Source organism: Dreissena polymorpha, chromosome 6 (assembly GCF_020536995.1).
Source record: "Dreissena polymorpha isolate Duluth1 chromosome 6, UMN_Dpol_1.0, whole genome shotgun sequence".
Lineage (NCBI taxonomy): Eukaryota > Metazoa > Mollusca > Bivalvia > Myida > Dreissenidae > Dreissena > Dreissena polymorpha.
The window spans coordinates 73,412,187-73,428,972 of record NC_068360.1 but is presented as its reverse complement, the minus strand read 5'-3'; the positions used below and the strand labels follow the sequence as shown (position 1 = coordinate 73,428,972).

At 33.7% G+C, this 16,786-nt stretch overlaps 1 protein-coding gene across 4 annotated transcripts in view; it reads left to right on the top strand.

The window, feature by feature from the left end:
- The window catches only part of LOC127836555 (tyrosine-protein kinase Fer-like), a 292,136-nt gene that overhangs the window by 263,582 nt on the left and 11,768 nt on the right, over positions 1 to 16,786 (top strand). For 2 of the 4 annotated variants that reach the window (XM_052363210.1, XM_052363211.1), the window contains exons 2-3: positions 10,183 to 10,740; positions 11,726 to 11,875. In XM_052363210.1, the coding sequence (XP_052219170.1) occupies positions 10,189 to 10,740; positions 11,726 to 11,875 (702 nt within the window). In that variant the 5' untranslated portion in view covers positions 10,183 to 10,188. Of the gene's footprint in view, positions 1 to 7,228; positions 7,339 to 10,182; positions 10,741 to 11,725; positions 11,876 to 16,786 lie in introns of those variants that run through there. The other 2 variants (XM_052363209.1, XM_052363212.1) reach the window with 2 other exon arrangements.

Below are 16,786 nucleotides of genomic sequence, written 5' to 3'. Positions count from 1 at the left end.
TCCTGATCTCCAATTCAAGACGTTTATACTTAAAGCGGGTGTACTATTTCCCTTCGTAGTTTAAACAACTGTTTTCTCTATACGATGTTTAAAATAAGCGATTATTCGTGTCATCTTTTCGAACGCCGTTGCTACATATATGTAAACGTGTAAAAGCCGGATCAGCGAAATCAGCGGGGATCCGTACATTTTAAATATAATAAATGGATTGTTTTGCAGATTTTTAGGGAAATGTGGTATGATAAATAGAAAAACAGGTTACTGTCCCATCGTTTTGTAATATATCAGGCTCGGCAAGCCTCGCCGTTATATTATTCTAAGCCTTGCCTGATAAATTACAAAACGATGGGACAGTAACCTGTTATTCTCTATATCTCTTAGCAGGAACATCTGGCCTGAGTTGGAAAATAAAAATTGAGCCGCGCACAGGAAAACAGGGCTAAATGCATGTTTCTAAAACGTCGACCAAAATAAACTTGTGAAAACTGCATAGGCTCATCATGAACGACGCGTGTCGTCAAAAATGGACTTAAATTTAAACCTTTTTTTAAACGAACGATTCCGTAAAAGCGGGAATGGTCTCCCGTACTGCATAGGCTTTTCTGGGCCGATACTTTACGAACATAAAGCTTCGTTTACCCATAGCGCGACTCACATAAAAGTAATGGAATACGCTTCACTTATTGAATAATAGGAAACGTGGTTATACGTTGCAAAAATACAAGTAAATAATAGGAAAAATATAATTAAGAGCATTCAATTAAAAATAATTGAATGGTGCACTACTTGAACGGGAGGTAGAGCGAACAAAAGTCGTAGTATTATTTAACTGTTAAATACAGTGTAAAATAATTGACGAAAATCGTGTTGTCAATTGATTTTATATTTCCATTTTAATTTCGGTGCAATATTGTAAAGCTTAATATATTTTATGATTTCCATGTAGGAAAATCCATGGATGTCACTGCGGAATATCGATACCATTAATCGTAAAAAGTATAAGCCTCTTTACATCCCCTTTTAATTGCAATGAAAGTCGGTCAACCCATTCTCGCTTCATATTTTCCTTTCTCAACTCCAGCACGAACGGACAGCAGATGAAACGCTCAATATTGGTGTAGGAAAGGTGAAAGCAGTTGGTATAACGGAAAGTACACGCGATTTTCTTTGTATTTTGATTTTGAATGGTTAAATATAAAATGCGCATAAAACTTACCGTGAAAACGTTTGGATGTCTGTTTTCTTAACCACAAGTAGGGTTTCTAGTTTTTAGCCGTAATCACATATAGTAATGTAGAAGGAAGATCTTCAAATATCAAAACAATCCGAAAAGACAAGCAATGTAAGGACATTTCTATTATTTTGTCACGTGCGCCATCGTTATATTACTCGAAATATTGAATTTAATTCATGGGATCCTCGTTCTGGAAAAACATACAATACATGTGTCTTAAGTGTCGTCCAAGATAAGCGTGTGTAGTCCGCACAGATTAATCAGGAACGAAACTTTCCGCTTAAACTGGATTTAATCTAAGAAAAGACTTCGTTGAAACGAACAAATCTATACACACGGAAAGTGTCAGCCCTGAATAGCCTTAACAGATTGCAAAGGCTAATCTGGGATGACAATTTAAACAAATGCATTAAGCCCAGTTTTTCCAGAAAGATGCTCATACAACATTTTTTCCAACCTTAATCTGCTTGGTGATCATGCAGAATGTCACGTGTTCACGTGTTCTGTTGTCATCTGCGACCTCGATGGTCTTAATGCAGAAGGGGTCCATCTGTTGCTGCATTGTGTAGAGCTTCTCTGCCGCTTCAACAACCATGCCTTTAAAAAAATTCACCAATGTGACTTTAAACGGATCAATCGTCGGTATTTATACTGTTTGACATTTAAACATAATTATATTTTGTAGCCACGCTCAGGAGAACAGGGTTTAATCAATACGGGTATCATAAGCCAGCGCAGTCCGTTGTATTGTATTTTTCGTTTAAAGGAAGTGTCTTCTAAACAAAAATTTAGTTCCGGCTGAAATAGTCGTCCCTGATAAGCGTGTGCAAAAAGCAAAGGCTTATTTAGGGAGACAATTTAAGCACATGCATTAAGCCACGTGTTCTTTCCCAGAAAACGTTTCACGTGTTAAACTGTTACTTAATTTATCGAAACAATGATTATATGGATTCTATTAAAACGTATTAATATTAAGTGGAAATAATGTCTACGTAACCCTATAAAATATATAATGTTTCATCTTAAGCGGATTACTCAAAACAATTGTATTGGAGAAATAAGATGTACAATTAAGCTGGTAATTGTAGAACTTCGATATAGTAGGTTGCAAAATAATTTCAAATTATTAAAAGGTAAGGCCATAGTTAAATCCTATCTATTTCGCTCGACTGCATAGAAAGCCTGCGAATTAATTGAAACGCTATCGAGTCAGTTTCCTGTGACTAGAACGAGTACATGTTGTCTATGGGGGAAATCTAAAGAACGCGCTCACAGTGGGGATCGAACCCGTGACATACCGATCGCTAGGCGGACACCATATCCATTACACCACTGCAATCTCGCATTGTATTGATGCTGATATAATAAGGAGACAATACAAATACAGTTGTAGTTGGTTTATTTTTTAAGTTTAGCCTTCCTTAATTAAGCCAAGCTGTGTTACATAAAAAGTTAAATAAGCAGAATTATTTCACAATGTACGCGCATAAGTACCTTTCACCACAGAATGCAGACCCGAACGCTTTGAGTACAAAATGCAGGATCATTCTGTCGGTCGAAGAATCTTCATCGCTCCGGAAAGATGGCGCAACAGCATCCGGGAAATCCATCTATTGGAACGCGTGCAAGGAATCCAGATTTTGAAGGAATTCTAGAGAATTCAAGATATCGCAGCATTTCGTCATACCCGCGTTTCTGTAAGTAGGTCAAGTAATATTCCCCCAGCATCTCCAAAAGGGGTTCGCGGGGAAGACCTGGTGTGCAAAAAAGAAATACTGTTTGATTGAGCAACACTTTCCTCTGTGCTGGGTAAGGACACTATAAAACATGCTTAACGCTTAAACAGGCATTTTCTTTCCATTTCATTTAACATAAGACCATTATTGTAAGTGTCATATTCCCTACATAATATTTACAACTTTAGTTTTCGCTGTTCTTGCATACCTTCAAAGCGTAGCCACAGGCACATTAATGCAGAGTCAACAAGACACTGATAATTGCAAATAACTCACCAAGAACATCGACAGCAAGAGAGATAATCGTGTCTGTGAGTTCTTCATTGTAGACAAAGGTATTATCTAACTTCGACTCACAACTTGATTGTTCTCTAAAATAACAAATTACAAAAACACCATGAGCAGGTGCAAGATTTTAAGTTAAATAAAAAAACACTATCACCATAAACCATCGGCGGAACAGATGTGACATGTGCATTTTTTGTATTTATGTTGTTATCACGATTGTGTAACTCGTTTTATCGGTTTGATAATTAGCGTGATCAACTTAGTAAGGCATTAATAAACACGAGCTTTACAACGTGCATTATGGTGGGCTAGTTGTGTCGCAACCACGACTTCTACGAGAAGCTACTTCGTCCCAAAACTGTTACAGTTGCTATCAATTAAAAAATTGTTCCCGCGGGTTCGATAAACAGTAGCTGGAACGATGTCGCCGTGGTTACCACTTTAAATAAAAAGGGGACATAATTATATACCCATAAACAATTACAACGACATCAATTAAAAAATCGTTACAAAACATTCTACTTGCTTAATTGCTCCCATGCTGGCTCTCTGCCTTTTGCTTCTCAATAATGAAATCCCGCAGAATGATGTAGAAATGGCCGTTCTGAAAACCAACACAAAAAGGGGTACAAGTTGTAACATGTAAGGAAACTTATACTAGAGTACTTGTGTATTTAGCGCAGACAACGCGCGGAAAATAGGCATCAAATGCGCAAAATTTCATTTAAAATTATTTATAAAAATATTCTTATTTTGTCAAATTTCATTAAATGCTATTATGATATATAATTGATTAACTGAATTATATATACAGATTGTCATTTGAACTGTTTCCATAAAACGACAGTAAATAACAATACGTGTGTACATTGTCTATATCTTACCTTTTCGATATATATTTCCAAATTTGAATCCCCTCGTTTGAGAGTTTGTTTATATTGTTGCCAATACAGCAACAGCCGCCCTTGGGTTTAAATGCTGCAAAAACACTTTTTATAGCATTTTTTTGCTGTTTATAGCCGGATAAGGGTCTTCAATTTTAATATACGGGCTCGTCATTTAAAAGTATAAAACAGCAATGCAGACAATCAATACATCAAAGTAAAGTTTATACTGAAGTAAACAATATCGGAACATCTACAGATCGCAACCAATTGTGCATTTTATGAGTTTGTGTTGTAAGTGATTTACATATGTGTATATTAGTTAACGCTTTCACATATAAATTTTAAGCGATTTTGGATTTAGTGTTGTTAATCGTTAAAAACAAAGGGCACGGATCTCTAAATTACCAAATATAAAACTTATTAAATAATAAAAGCTTCAACATGCCATCCACTTGTATTGATCAATCAACAACGATAAAACGATGACAATTTTTTTTTGACACAATCATAGATTGGCCCATGCACAGGCTAAATGTCGTTTCCCATTGTGCAGGTGCAGTGTACAGCTATACCGTGATTACTTTAAGTTTTCGGACAAATATATATTTTCAGACTCTAATTTTTTGGGCGCCAGGTAGGGCCCCTTATACTAAAGGGTCATACTTATCGGACAGTAGCATTTTATAAAATTCTTAATGCAGCCTTAGGCGCGGAAGTATCTTATTAACTACGAAATACACACACATACGGTAGATGTTTCACATTAAAAGCTCAATGTGGTTATTCAGTTAAAATAATCGTTGACAACAAAGTTTCATGCCCACAAATAATACTGGACAATTATTTGTATTCGTTGGCATGATACTTCGTGGAGTTTCTAAAAAAGACACTTCCTGAAGAAGTGAATTCGTAGAAATCCACATTTTGGTAAAAACAAAAAAAAATCAAATATGTTCGGTTGTTTTCCGACGTGGGTGTGGAGAGGTAGCAATAGTCTTATGGTCACACTGTACTTTTAACCTTCAAGTTGTGTTTTGTAGTAACACTTGATCAGTCTTTTTGTGACTTGCAGTCACAGTAGTTCAAATAAGGTTAAAACCAAAAAGAAGAGTCCGTAAGGGTGATAGGTGACCGGTAGCTGCGGAATCCGACAGCCAGATTGCAGAAATATCATTTCCCGTATCCTTTCAGTTAATGAAAAAACAGTGTCTTTATGATCCCAAATATTTGCTCATAATATCATTTCAATTATTGTCTTAACCCTAGTTATATCAATTTATTACATAATATTTTACTTTTACTGTGTTTTTAATATTGTAGCTGACAGTGTTTTATTACTTAAGTGTCTTGAAGCATTTTTATTTATATCACAAAATTTTAGATTATTAACCCTTTAATGAATGCTTCATAATAGTATCAATCACTCTTATGTTTTATCAATTTTATGTGCATATACATGTTTTGTACAACGCCATTGAATATAATAATATAAAAAGGCGTTTCATCAAATTAGCAAGTTTCAAGTTTCAATTAATAGAAGGTGGGCGCTGTTAATCACATATCATTAACTATACTTGTTAAGAGGTGGTACTAACCAACCAATTGTATTAGGTGTCAATTAATACGCCCATTGTTATGAATTGATAGTAAACGGACTAGCTCTACTGAATGACCAGAGCAGTTGCGAATATTATTGTTGATGGTAAATGCATCAAATTATTTTGTTAGTTTTCGATAAAGCATTTAGCGCTTGCATCAGTCATATATGATCTGATCTCATAGCCATTAGTAAATGTATTGTTCTCTTTTATCAGAATACTATTAACTCCTCCTCATAATTATCATCATCTTCATATCAGCAACATCAATAAACCCTCGTTACACTTAACACTTTATTTCCTTATAAATACTAACACAAGCACAACATTAGGATTGGATGTTTGTATTTTACGGGCGGACGGACATGCGGGCGGGCAGAATCAATCGTATTTCTTATAACAAAAGCTTCCTCGACAAATTAAATAACATTTGAAATTACTATTTTTATATATTAAATAATGTTATGCTGTTTCGCTACATCTGATTCAACTGGGAAACTTAACATGTATACAGTTATCTGAATTCTACAAATGTTTTGTTTAGTATTAGCCTAACTGGTTCGTGGTTTAAACATGTTAATTTAAACATATATTTATTTTAAATATGTTTATACTGAGCACATAAACCGCCATAGCTTGCCTGAAGTTTATTTATTGGTCGTCTAATGTCATGACGTTTCATGCAATTAAATTGTGACGTAATCGGTCGACTATCCAATCTGATGAGATGATTAGTTGATGTCAAATTTCCAGACGCATTTGGTCATGCAGCTTGAATTGTTATGACGTCACATAAATGATCACGTAAGACGTTAACGTGTATGTCGTGTTGACTAAAACAACTGTTTTCTATCAATAAATAAAGTCTCATGTAAGCTGCGTCCTAGCTTCCGAATGAATGTAGCCACATAACAATGCAAAAAACTACAAACTACTGCACACATTTTAATACTCTACAGACGGGATGCGGTCATCCAAAAAATAGCAAAGGGCATTAACCTCAAAATAATTGCCCTTCATCAATGTGTACAAATAATAATATCTTCATCAAATGAATTATGCTTAGCATCTGTAATTCACTAAATGATAGTTGCCATATGAGTTGCGAAGAGCTATATATCTGGCACTTCTTGTAAGCAAGAGTTATAGTTATTGTACCTTGATCCGCACATAATTAAATTACAAAACTTAAGAAAGGGCAGAAGCTCTATACATATTCGAATAAGGCTTTATGGTCTTGCGCACTGCGTATCCACTCAAACAGAAATACCTATCTATTAAGTTTGATGTTATACCTCTCTGAGATTTCGAGAAAATATACCGATAAATCTAAAGAATAACATGCGGAAATAGCACTTTAATATATTACAATACATTATGTCCTTTGTTTTAAGCACATTCGTGTCATTTGCTCTACATACCTTTATCTTATATAACTTTCAAGATATTCCTCAGAGTATAAATGTCTTTCTATCGTGCACGGTATTTTCACTATCTGCGACTTGTTTAGCCTTCAACTCATTAGTGTCTCACACTTAAAGTGTTAAATTGTAGTACACGCATCATTGCTAAGGATCGGAACGCTAGACTGACTCGTGAGTACTTTTAAACAAATTATGTATTTGGAACATGTTTTTGAGCGTTAAATGTGGCATATACATACGTTTTTTGTGTAATGAACCGTTAACAAATTCTTCTTTTGAACTGCTACATATAAATGCACATGTATTGAATGTGTTTTTATCAAATCGAAAAAGCCCTAATCTTAAGTAGAGCATCGATATATTGAGACGATGCTAACTTTAACGTGTGCATATGGTGTATTGGACTTTTATTTGCATGAGCATCTATAGTCTACAGTGTATACTCGCGAAATTTTATTGTAATTGTTCAAACTTAACGTTTGAACAATACCAATATGTCCAAATTGGGTAAGGATATGATTAGTCAACATTTTTTACTCAAACATGTATTGTTTATTTTTGGGCGAAATGTATTTAGGACATGCGTTCCGATTTAAATATACTCATTCTTACTTACTTACCTTCTGCCACGTATTTGCGTATTGCTTTTTTGCACACCTTCGTTCAAATGATTAAACTAACCGAATGATGGCTGTGAGTTTTTGTTGAGCGTTCACATGACTTCGCAAAGTGTAGTTAAATATGAATGCGACTTGGAGAAATATGTGCCCTTGTTTCCGATGAAAAGAATGGTTATCACATGACAGGTGTTATTCAAACAAGACACGCTGCTATTGTTATTGTTATCAGTGAAGTGTTTTTACAAACAATAAAGTTTAAAACAAAGGACCATAGTTAATGCTATTTAGGTCTTACGTAAGTAAATATATATATACTTTAAACTTCGATTAATGCGCAACATGTTTAATGAAAAACAGTTCTGTGTAGACGCTTCAACGTTATGGATTTTTAGTTTACGGCCTTTTAGACACAGCGGTAGTATGAAATATTGCGTATATGAGTGAGATTGAATTGTTTAGTCATATGGCATGAAAACGTAAACATATCATTAAATTAGTGTATAATTGATTTTACGATAAACTAAGAAATAAATTGCGCTTTATTTAATATATACATGGATAATAATAACACATATCTTCCCAATTGGTAGTACATTTGATAGATGCTTATGTTTTTAGAACACGTTTAGATAATTCATAAAAGCCATGTTACTTTTAATATTGACAAACGTCTCAAAAAAAAGGAAAATGTTTATGACAGTAAATATTATTAGCCAAATTATAAGTTACTGCCTTTTGGTCTTCTTCGGTCGTATTTGGCCAAAATTTTGAACTTACCATCCTGGTGCAAACGTTTATGTAATCGATATCATCTTTCACTATCGAATGACAGTGGTCTTTACATATTTGAAATGTTCACAAATTCCATAATGCTTTATGAATCGTCTACGCCAAGTGCACAACTTTGTTATTCATCAGCGTTCGTGCGGTTTTCAAATTAACATGATATTTACAATAGATTAACCAGTTTCAAAAATGGAATAACAGAACACATGAAATAATATATAATATAATATTGTGTAGTCATGAAATTCGAGAATCTACAGGAAACAAAATCTTGTTAACATTCGCTAGTTTTTATTGCAAATGACCAATGTCTATACACTACATAACAATACATACATAACGAACTTTAATATAACAATGCTAAATTTTGCGGTCACATGTCTGTCTGTCTCTCTGTATGGGACTGTCAATGTAAATGTATTGTCGTTGAAACCGGTTAGACTAATTGTTAATAAACTGTATCAACAGGGCGTTGAAATTAAAAACAGTAAAGGAAAATGGTACTTTGAATTAAATGTGCCATAGTGACCAGAGCGACAGCATTACAACTAACACTATGCATTATGAACTGAAATAAAACACTATTTTCGGAATTGGTTAGACACAACGCATGCTAAAATAAAAAAGAAGACGAGTTATATTGTTAAGGTTAGCAACTTGTGTAGCATCCATGCTGATGCACAGGCAGCATAGTTAGAGCATCCTGTCATTCTTGTAAGACAAATAAGGAAATTTGACGTGGTTGCATGCTATACCGAGTGTAAACGGACGACTTATATTTCAGCGATCGGGAAGTATAAATGAACGTTGGCTGAAAATGTACCATTATCAATATCAGGCTATGAACTCAAACCCGTTAAAAATTGTCCGTTATCACAATCCAATGTTTTTAAAAGAAATTATTCACACTGTTACGCTTGAATCAAGCTTGTCCGACATTTATGTGTCATGCATGCAAAACACATTTGGAATATTCTTTTACAATATCAATCAAACGAAGCATTTTTTCAATATCATTTCAACATCGAATATGACAAAAAGTTATCCTTCACAGAGAAAATATTTGCAAGTTGTTCCCATACTTTACATCTGTCATGCAGCATTTATGGTGTCGCGCCATTTAAAGGACACACGTTTTCTTAATATTACAGGTTGGGCTATTTACGGCAAACTAAAAGATGAAGTCAAATCATGAATTGGGATACATGCTGAACATTTATCGAACTTATCATACTTAAGAAAAAAATATGAAATAAGAGTTATCAATGGTATTGGAACATTTGTATCGGTGGCGTTGTTAATATTGTGTCCGCATAGCAATCCCGGAATCCCGGATTCCATTCCATCTCTGGTCATTGGGTCTCCTCAAATACATCAAGCACCGGTTCAACAGAAAAATTGTAGTCGATAGTGTTACAGTAATCCTTAGACGTGTAATTGAGCTTTTAGCTGCAATCGAGCTTAACTAACACCAAATTACGTCTTCTGTAGCGAATGTTATTTAGCAAAACTTTTTCGAACGTGTATCGTCTCAATAAAAATTGTGTGGTTATACACTGAGGCACTGCAGTAAGATAAGTAAATACTCGTTTTACTTTTACTTTTCTAGAAAAGGATGGCAACGTCCTCCAGTGAAATACAAGATGACCAAGTTGAATGGCTTTCCACTCTAAGAGACATTGAAGATGAAATTTGCATGATAGAACAGCGCATAGATGCGAACGTAAAATCTAACGACGAGTGTAAAAAAGCTTACATAAGCTCTGTTGAAACATGCAGGGAGGACGTTATCGCTCGGCTTGACCAATTAGTTGAAAAAGCAAAACATAAAGGTATAAGCATTCACAAGAGTAACGACGCAAGTTTAAAACAACTTGAACAAACGTGCAAGGAAACTAAAGATAGAATTGAAGAACAAAAATCTATTATCCGCGACTTATCGCAGAAAAAGCAGCCACGGCAATTATATGTTATATTGAGGAAGGAATTACAGGGCATGCGTACTATCGTAAAGCAGTCATTTTATCAAAATAGAGTTGTACAATTTGCCTTTGAAGTAAATTCTAAGGTACATACTTTTCTGCAGAGCGAAATCCAAGAGATAGGCATACTTCAAGAACTATGCATGGGAAGCGATGAAGCGGTCGAGGACACACACAGTTTATCGGTAGGAGATAGTTTGTTAGTTTAGCTTTATAAAACTTCTCGTATTGCGCATTTTCTTTATAAGATTCTGCAGTACTAGGATGGTGAGGTTGCTTAAGGTAATGCGTACATATTGAAAAATAAATCCCATTCGCTCAAAGCGCTATCAAAAAAGTACAGCCATTAAACGTTTTTCTTACAAAATAAATACATTAAGTACATTTTACGAAATTTGATTTCTAAAGACTTGTTTCAGTTGTTTTGTGTATAATTATGTTCAATTAACTTCGGCTTAACATGAACATGTGTGTAACTACGTAGAAAATGTACGACATTCGAACATTATATAAAGAATATTGATTGAAAACGCAATACTAATATATTCACATTTGCTGTAATGTATTGTTTACACTTTGCTTCTTGTGGCAAACTCGCCCACGACGTGGGATCGCACTGATTGTAGCACAAATATTTTATATGTTTACTTTTATGTAACCGTAAAGCTCAGAGTTATCTTATGTAATAATTGAAAATTTAAAGTAAAACACTCTAAAGTTTGCTCCAATTACAATTATTTCTCTGAAATAAAAATAAGTTTGTTGTGTAGTTTGCATCGTAAATATGGCGTGTGTACGTTAATGTTATATTTATACGTTTTGCAACATGAGGCACATACGGTATAATTATATAATGTGAATTCGTTGCATAATGCATTTTTAGTTATGGCACCTCATACGAATTTTCGTGAATTTAAACTACATAAGTTATCGTCCAATTAACAACAATATGAAACTGCCTGATGTTGAGCTTACATAATAATGGTGTTTCGGTCAAGAAAACTTGTGAAATGATATACAATCACAGATAGGATGTGAGGGGTAATCGTCCATTAAATAGTATGCATGAATTAATAGATTAATGAATCGAAGCATTACTATATGAATGAACAAACGATCGAACGACAATTGCAACATAAATACACGATAGCGTATTGTCTTTTTTTGCAGAACGTAAGCTCATCGAAGTTAACAGCACCACCCCCACTTCCACCGAAACCTGTCATTAAACATGTTAAAACATTGCAGAAAAACGAAGTGAAGATGTGTGAACTCAACAACGATGACATTCTACTTGATACCCACATTTGCAAGATACAAGTAAGTGTAGCATTCACTCTTGACCATCATTAACATTCTCCTCTTCCTTTTTATTACCATCATCATCAGTATATTTGCATAAGATAAATAAACATAACACCTTGACCATGTTGACATAATAATGATGATGCTCATACAGCCGCTGATGCTTCTGCTGGTGAAAATGCTGCTGATTATGATGAAATCATAAGCATCATTATTATTCTCATCACAGGACTTGTTCTTGCAATTTTTGGAACTACTTTCACAAGACTAGGCTCCGTATCGGATTTGTTTGCATAAAAACCCAAACATATTTTCCTTCTGTGTCTATAGAAAGCAAGTCACGGATAGTGGAATAATCACACATTGATAGGCTAATTAGTCCTTTCCTAGTTGAGTAGCAACATAATCTTTGAATGAGAAACACATGCTAGTATTTTATAATTAAATGTGTGTAAGCTCAATAAAAATATCCCCCAAACACAATTGTACCAAACATTTGTCAAGTTTTGCTCATTTATACAAAATAATGTGCAAAAAAAACATTAATGAATATTAACTCAAAGTGTTAAATTAGAATAGTACATTTGTACAGTCACATATATACCTCACGTAAATGTAACCGAATGTACAAACATTGTTACATTCAACTTACGGCGAATAAAATAGTCACATTTCACAAGATCACGATATTTTTATCATCAGTTGTATATTGTATTATTGTCGGTAAAACATATAAACAATGTTTACATATTTTACAAGGAGTAGAAACATTTTTACTTGATTTTTTTCTGATATATGTATGCTTACACAGATGGTATATTCTAGTATCTTTAGATACTGATATATGGTACACGATCGAGTTCTTGAACACGCCGTTATCGGCGAAAACATATACGTTGCATAGCTGCTTTCCCCAGAGTGAAACTCACACAGAAATAACATAACGAGTTTAATCAGTTAAACGAGAGTTAACAACACGAATGCATTTTATTATCCTTCATATAGTATACATGAACACATTGGAAAAATCATGCCGAAAGGCATAAAGTTGTATTGCACTTATTTCGTTATTATGACCTGCTTTATCGAAACTACGACTTACTTTTCTAATAGCAACAAATGTTATCATAATGATGTGTTAGTTAAAATATATGTGGGATAGAACATCGTATTTGCGAAATAAATCATCATCATAATCATCATCATCGTCATCATCATCGTCATCATCGTCATCATCATCATCATCATCATCATCATCATCATCATCATCATCATCATCATCATCATCATCATCATCATCATCATCATCATCATCATCATCATCATCATCATCATCATCATCATCATCATCATCATCATCATCATCATCATCATCATCATCATTATCATCATCATCATCATCACCATCATTATCATCATTATCATCATCATCATCATTATTATTATCATCATCATCATCATCATTATCATCATCATCATCATAATAGCACCACCAGCCGCGAAACATATTTAAAGTCTTCCGCCATGAATAGATTAAGAAAGTTCTACACAAGAAGATGCAATTAATACTTGCCATTCGGTAACAATCTAGCATTGCGTAGTTTTGATATGTGCTCCGTAGAGAATTTTAATGGTTTATAATACGTATGACATTTTGTCCATGAGTATTCGAGTAGCTAAAATCAACATGCCCAGGCGGGATTACTGACGTTTAAGCACATACAGAATAATTCATGCAATACAAAGTTAAACAACTTCTTTTGAAAAGTTATGTTTAACACACCAATTGCAGATAACACGCTAGTAACATTTCGTTTAAGTATAATGTAATTCAAAAAAAGAGTATTCGTTTAAACTAACAAACACACTCGTTATAACATGAGAGAAACAAATCGTAATATAGTTCTTTTTTCATTGTCTAAGTTTTAACAATAAATTAATCAATAATTTTAATGTTTTTGTATATTCCGTGTTTATAAAATCTATCATCTTCATAAAGTCTATGACAAGATACTCTATGACGTGTTATGACGTGTTTCTACTATTCCGAATTTGATAAATGTACAACATTTAAATGGGACTACACTTTAACGATTACAGAAATACTATATATTTTTTTAATTGATTTATTATGATCAGATGAATACTTTCGAATAAATATATCAGATATTCGGTGTTAAGTGATTTAAATAAATATTTACCACTCCTTCTCCATGAACAAATATATCACTTATTGTTCATATGCGTTTCGTTACGTTACATCATGATTCGCTAAGCCAAATTGAGTTTCACCTCAATTCAAATGGCTACTACTTGGTCTATCCTCGTTCCATTACGGGTTCATATATGTGCTTTTGACATATCCTGTTGGTTTTACTTTGACAACTCCAATTGGCTGCGGAAATATAACTTATACTTTATACCATTCAGAGTGATATTCGGCTCAGCTTTGACGAACCTGTCAAATAATTATGTTCACAACAACTGCAGTTGATGTGTTTTCTTTTTGAGGATTCGTCAACCGTCATTGCTGTCTGCAATCTTTCTAAAAGCAGGTTGGTCCCCTCATTATTGTAGGAATAACGAAGAACCTGAGGAATTATATGGATAGGATATTTTGTTACTGTCCTGTATTGTTTTATTCAGACAAGCGACACAATAGCTATAACATACAGAACTTAATATATTTGTAAATATTGTTGTTAGTTTTATAGTGAACGTGTTGTGGTAGCACTATCTGTCGGTGATCTGCCGTCGTCCATCCGCAATTTTTTAAATGACATCTTCCCAAATATCATATTAATGAAACAATAGAAGGATAATTATTGAGAAGTTATGTACGGCAGCTATAAATAGTTCCAGTATGTCGAATAAATAGGTCACATTTTATAAATAGGTTTTTAAAGTGATACTTGTAAACGCCATCCCGCACAATTACAATACAACTAGCTCAAAGACAGTCATTAGCTGGTCCGCTTAAAATGATGGTAATAGTTACTCTCCTTACTACAAGAAAGGTAGTGTTTCCTTAACTATTTTTTCGCGACATTGTTAATGTCAGCTGATGTCAGTATTCTTCTCATTCGAGTGGTTAAGCCCCCGCCCCTTTTACAAAAACAATCCCGGAAGCGTGTCGTGTTTCCACTTTAATTAATTATTACATTCATAAAAATAGGTAAACTTTTGCTAATATTTGATTAAATTCACAACACAACATAAATGTAAATAACATTTTGCTTATAACATAGTTATTCAATTAAAAAAGTAATCAACTCAAAAAATAAATCCATTAAATGGCTATCCAATTACCGAATTATTACGAAATACACACACACATATATATATATATATATATATATATATATATATATATATATATATATATATATATATATATATATATATATATATATATATATATATATATATATATAGTACCAATATCTAACCAAATTTTAAATTTGGCTAGCAAATTTGTGTTTCTGAACCTCTCTCCGTATGTGATGTTATACGAATTGTAAGTAAGAATTTAATGTAAATATAAGCATCAAGTGATCGATAAAAGCGTAGGTAAGTTCAAAATTATATTTTGTCTCAGAATGTCTAGAGACAGAAATACAATCAGGATACTTATGAAGCAATTCACTGACAGCTCACGTATACAACGATAAGAACAATATACAAATGCAGATGGTAAAAGACAACGATATTTACATCTACTGCCGTCAACTGTCAACTGTCCGTCCTCAAAAACCGTGTGCACTCGACGTAGACATTAATAAATCATATAAAACCACACCTCACAGTAAAAGCTATTTCAAAATATCACACAATTTAAAAACAAACGGCAAAAGTACAGCCATTTAACATAAGCATCCTATTCCAGATCATAGTTGTGCAGTTTTTTGGAAGAAATAGTGGTATACAGTTTAAATGCCCCGTAACGTACATCTGATGAATATGCATTATACGATATAATCATTGTCGGAAATGTATTTGACAAAACACAAAACTAATAGAGGAATTATTTACGAAAAATGAAAGCCTCGCAAAGCAACACTATGTGAGCATTACTAACATTGTGTGCAGGACCGTTTCTTAGGTGTATGTTGTTGATAAAATTAAGATAAACGTTTAAGTCCATAACATATTCTAGCCTATAAGATACATGCGAAACCCTAACGGACCCCGCGACAACAAAAAATTGTGAAACTTATATCCTTGGCTGTGTGGCGTGTCCGTACTCATCTTATAGAAATGTGATTATAAATGTAGGTCAAACACGCGAAGAAAACGTGTGCAAAACGTCAAATGTGGACATGTGAAAAGAACATGCGCACAAGTTACGCATTACAACTGTAAACAAACATGTTTGACGGTGTGAACGCTTACATAAAATTGTCTGTTTGTCGTTAAAATGATTGGAAACAAAAAACAAAATTTAAAACGGAGTAAAACACACTGACTAACGCTTGAGTTTGGCTTTTTGACTAAATTAATTATTTATTTTTTATGATTTATGCAGGTGTCTTAACTGTTTGAATATTTATCCAAAGTAGGTCATTACGTTACTATTTGATAAACACATTATTTTGGAATGTGCACATGCTCAAGTACTTCGGCAATTATCTGAAACGTGTTCATCATTGGTAAACAAAGAGTTGTAATGAAAACAAAAGATGTAGACTTTAAAAAAACACACGTTATTTTTACATTACCGGTATCACTGGCTAACACCGGATATTGGCCAATTAGAGAGCAAACATGACTTATTGTTCATGCAAATCATCACATCCAACAGTGGTATTAGATTTCAAGTTTTATGAATATAATATTTTTAAGTAATTTTCCTAATTATATTGCTCTGCTTAAGCGCAAATACATGCATTTACTGAAATTTGGTAATACACTATAAGAACAGCCAAT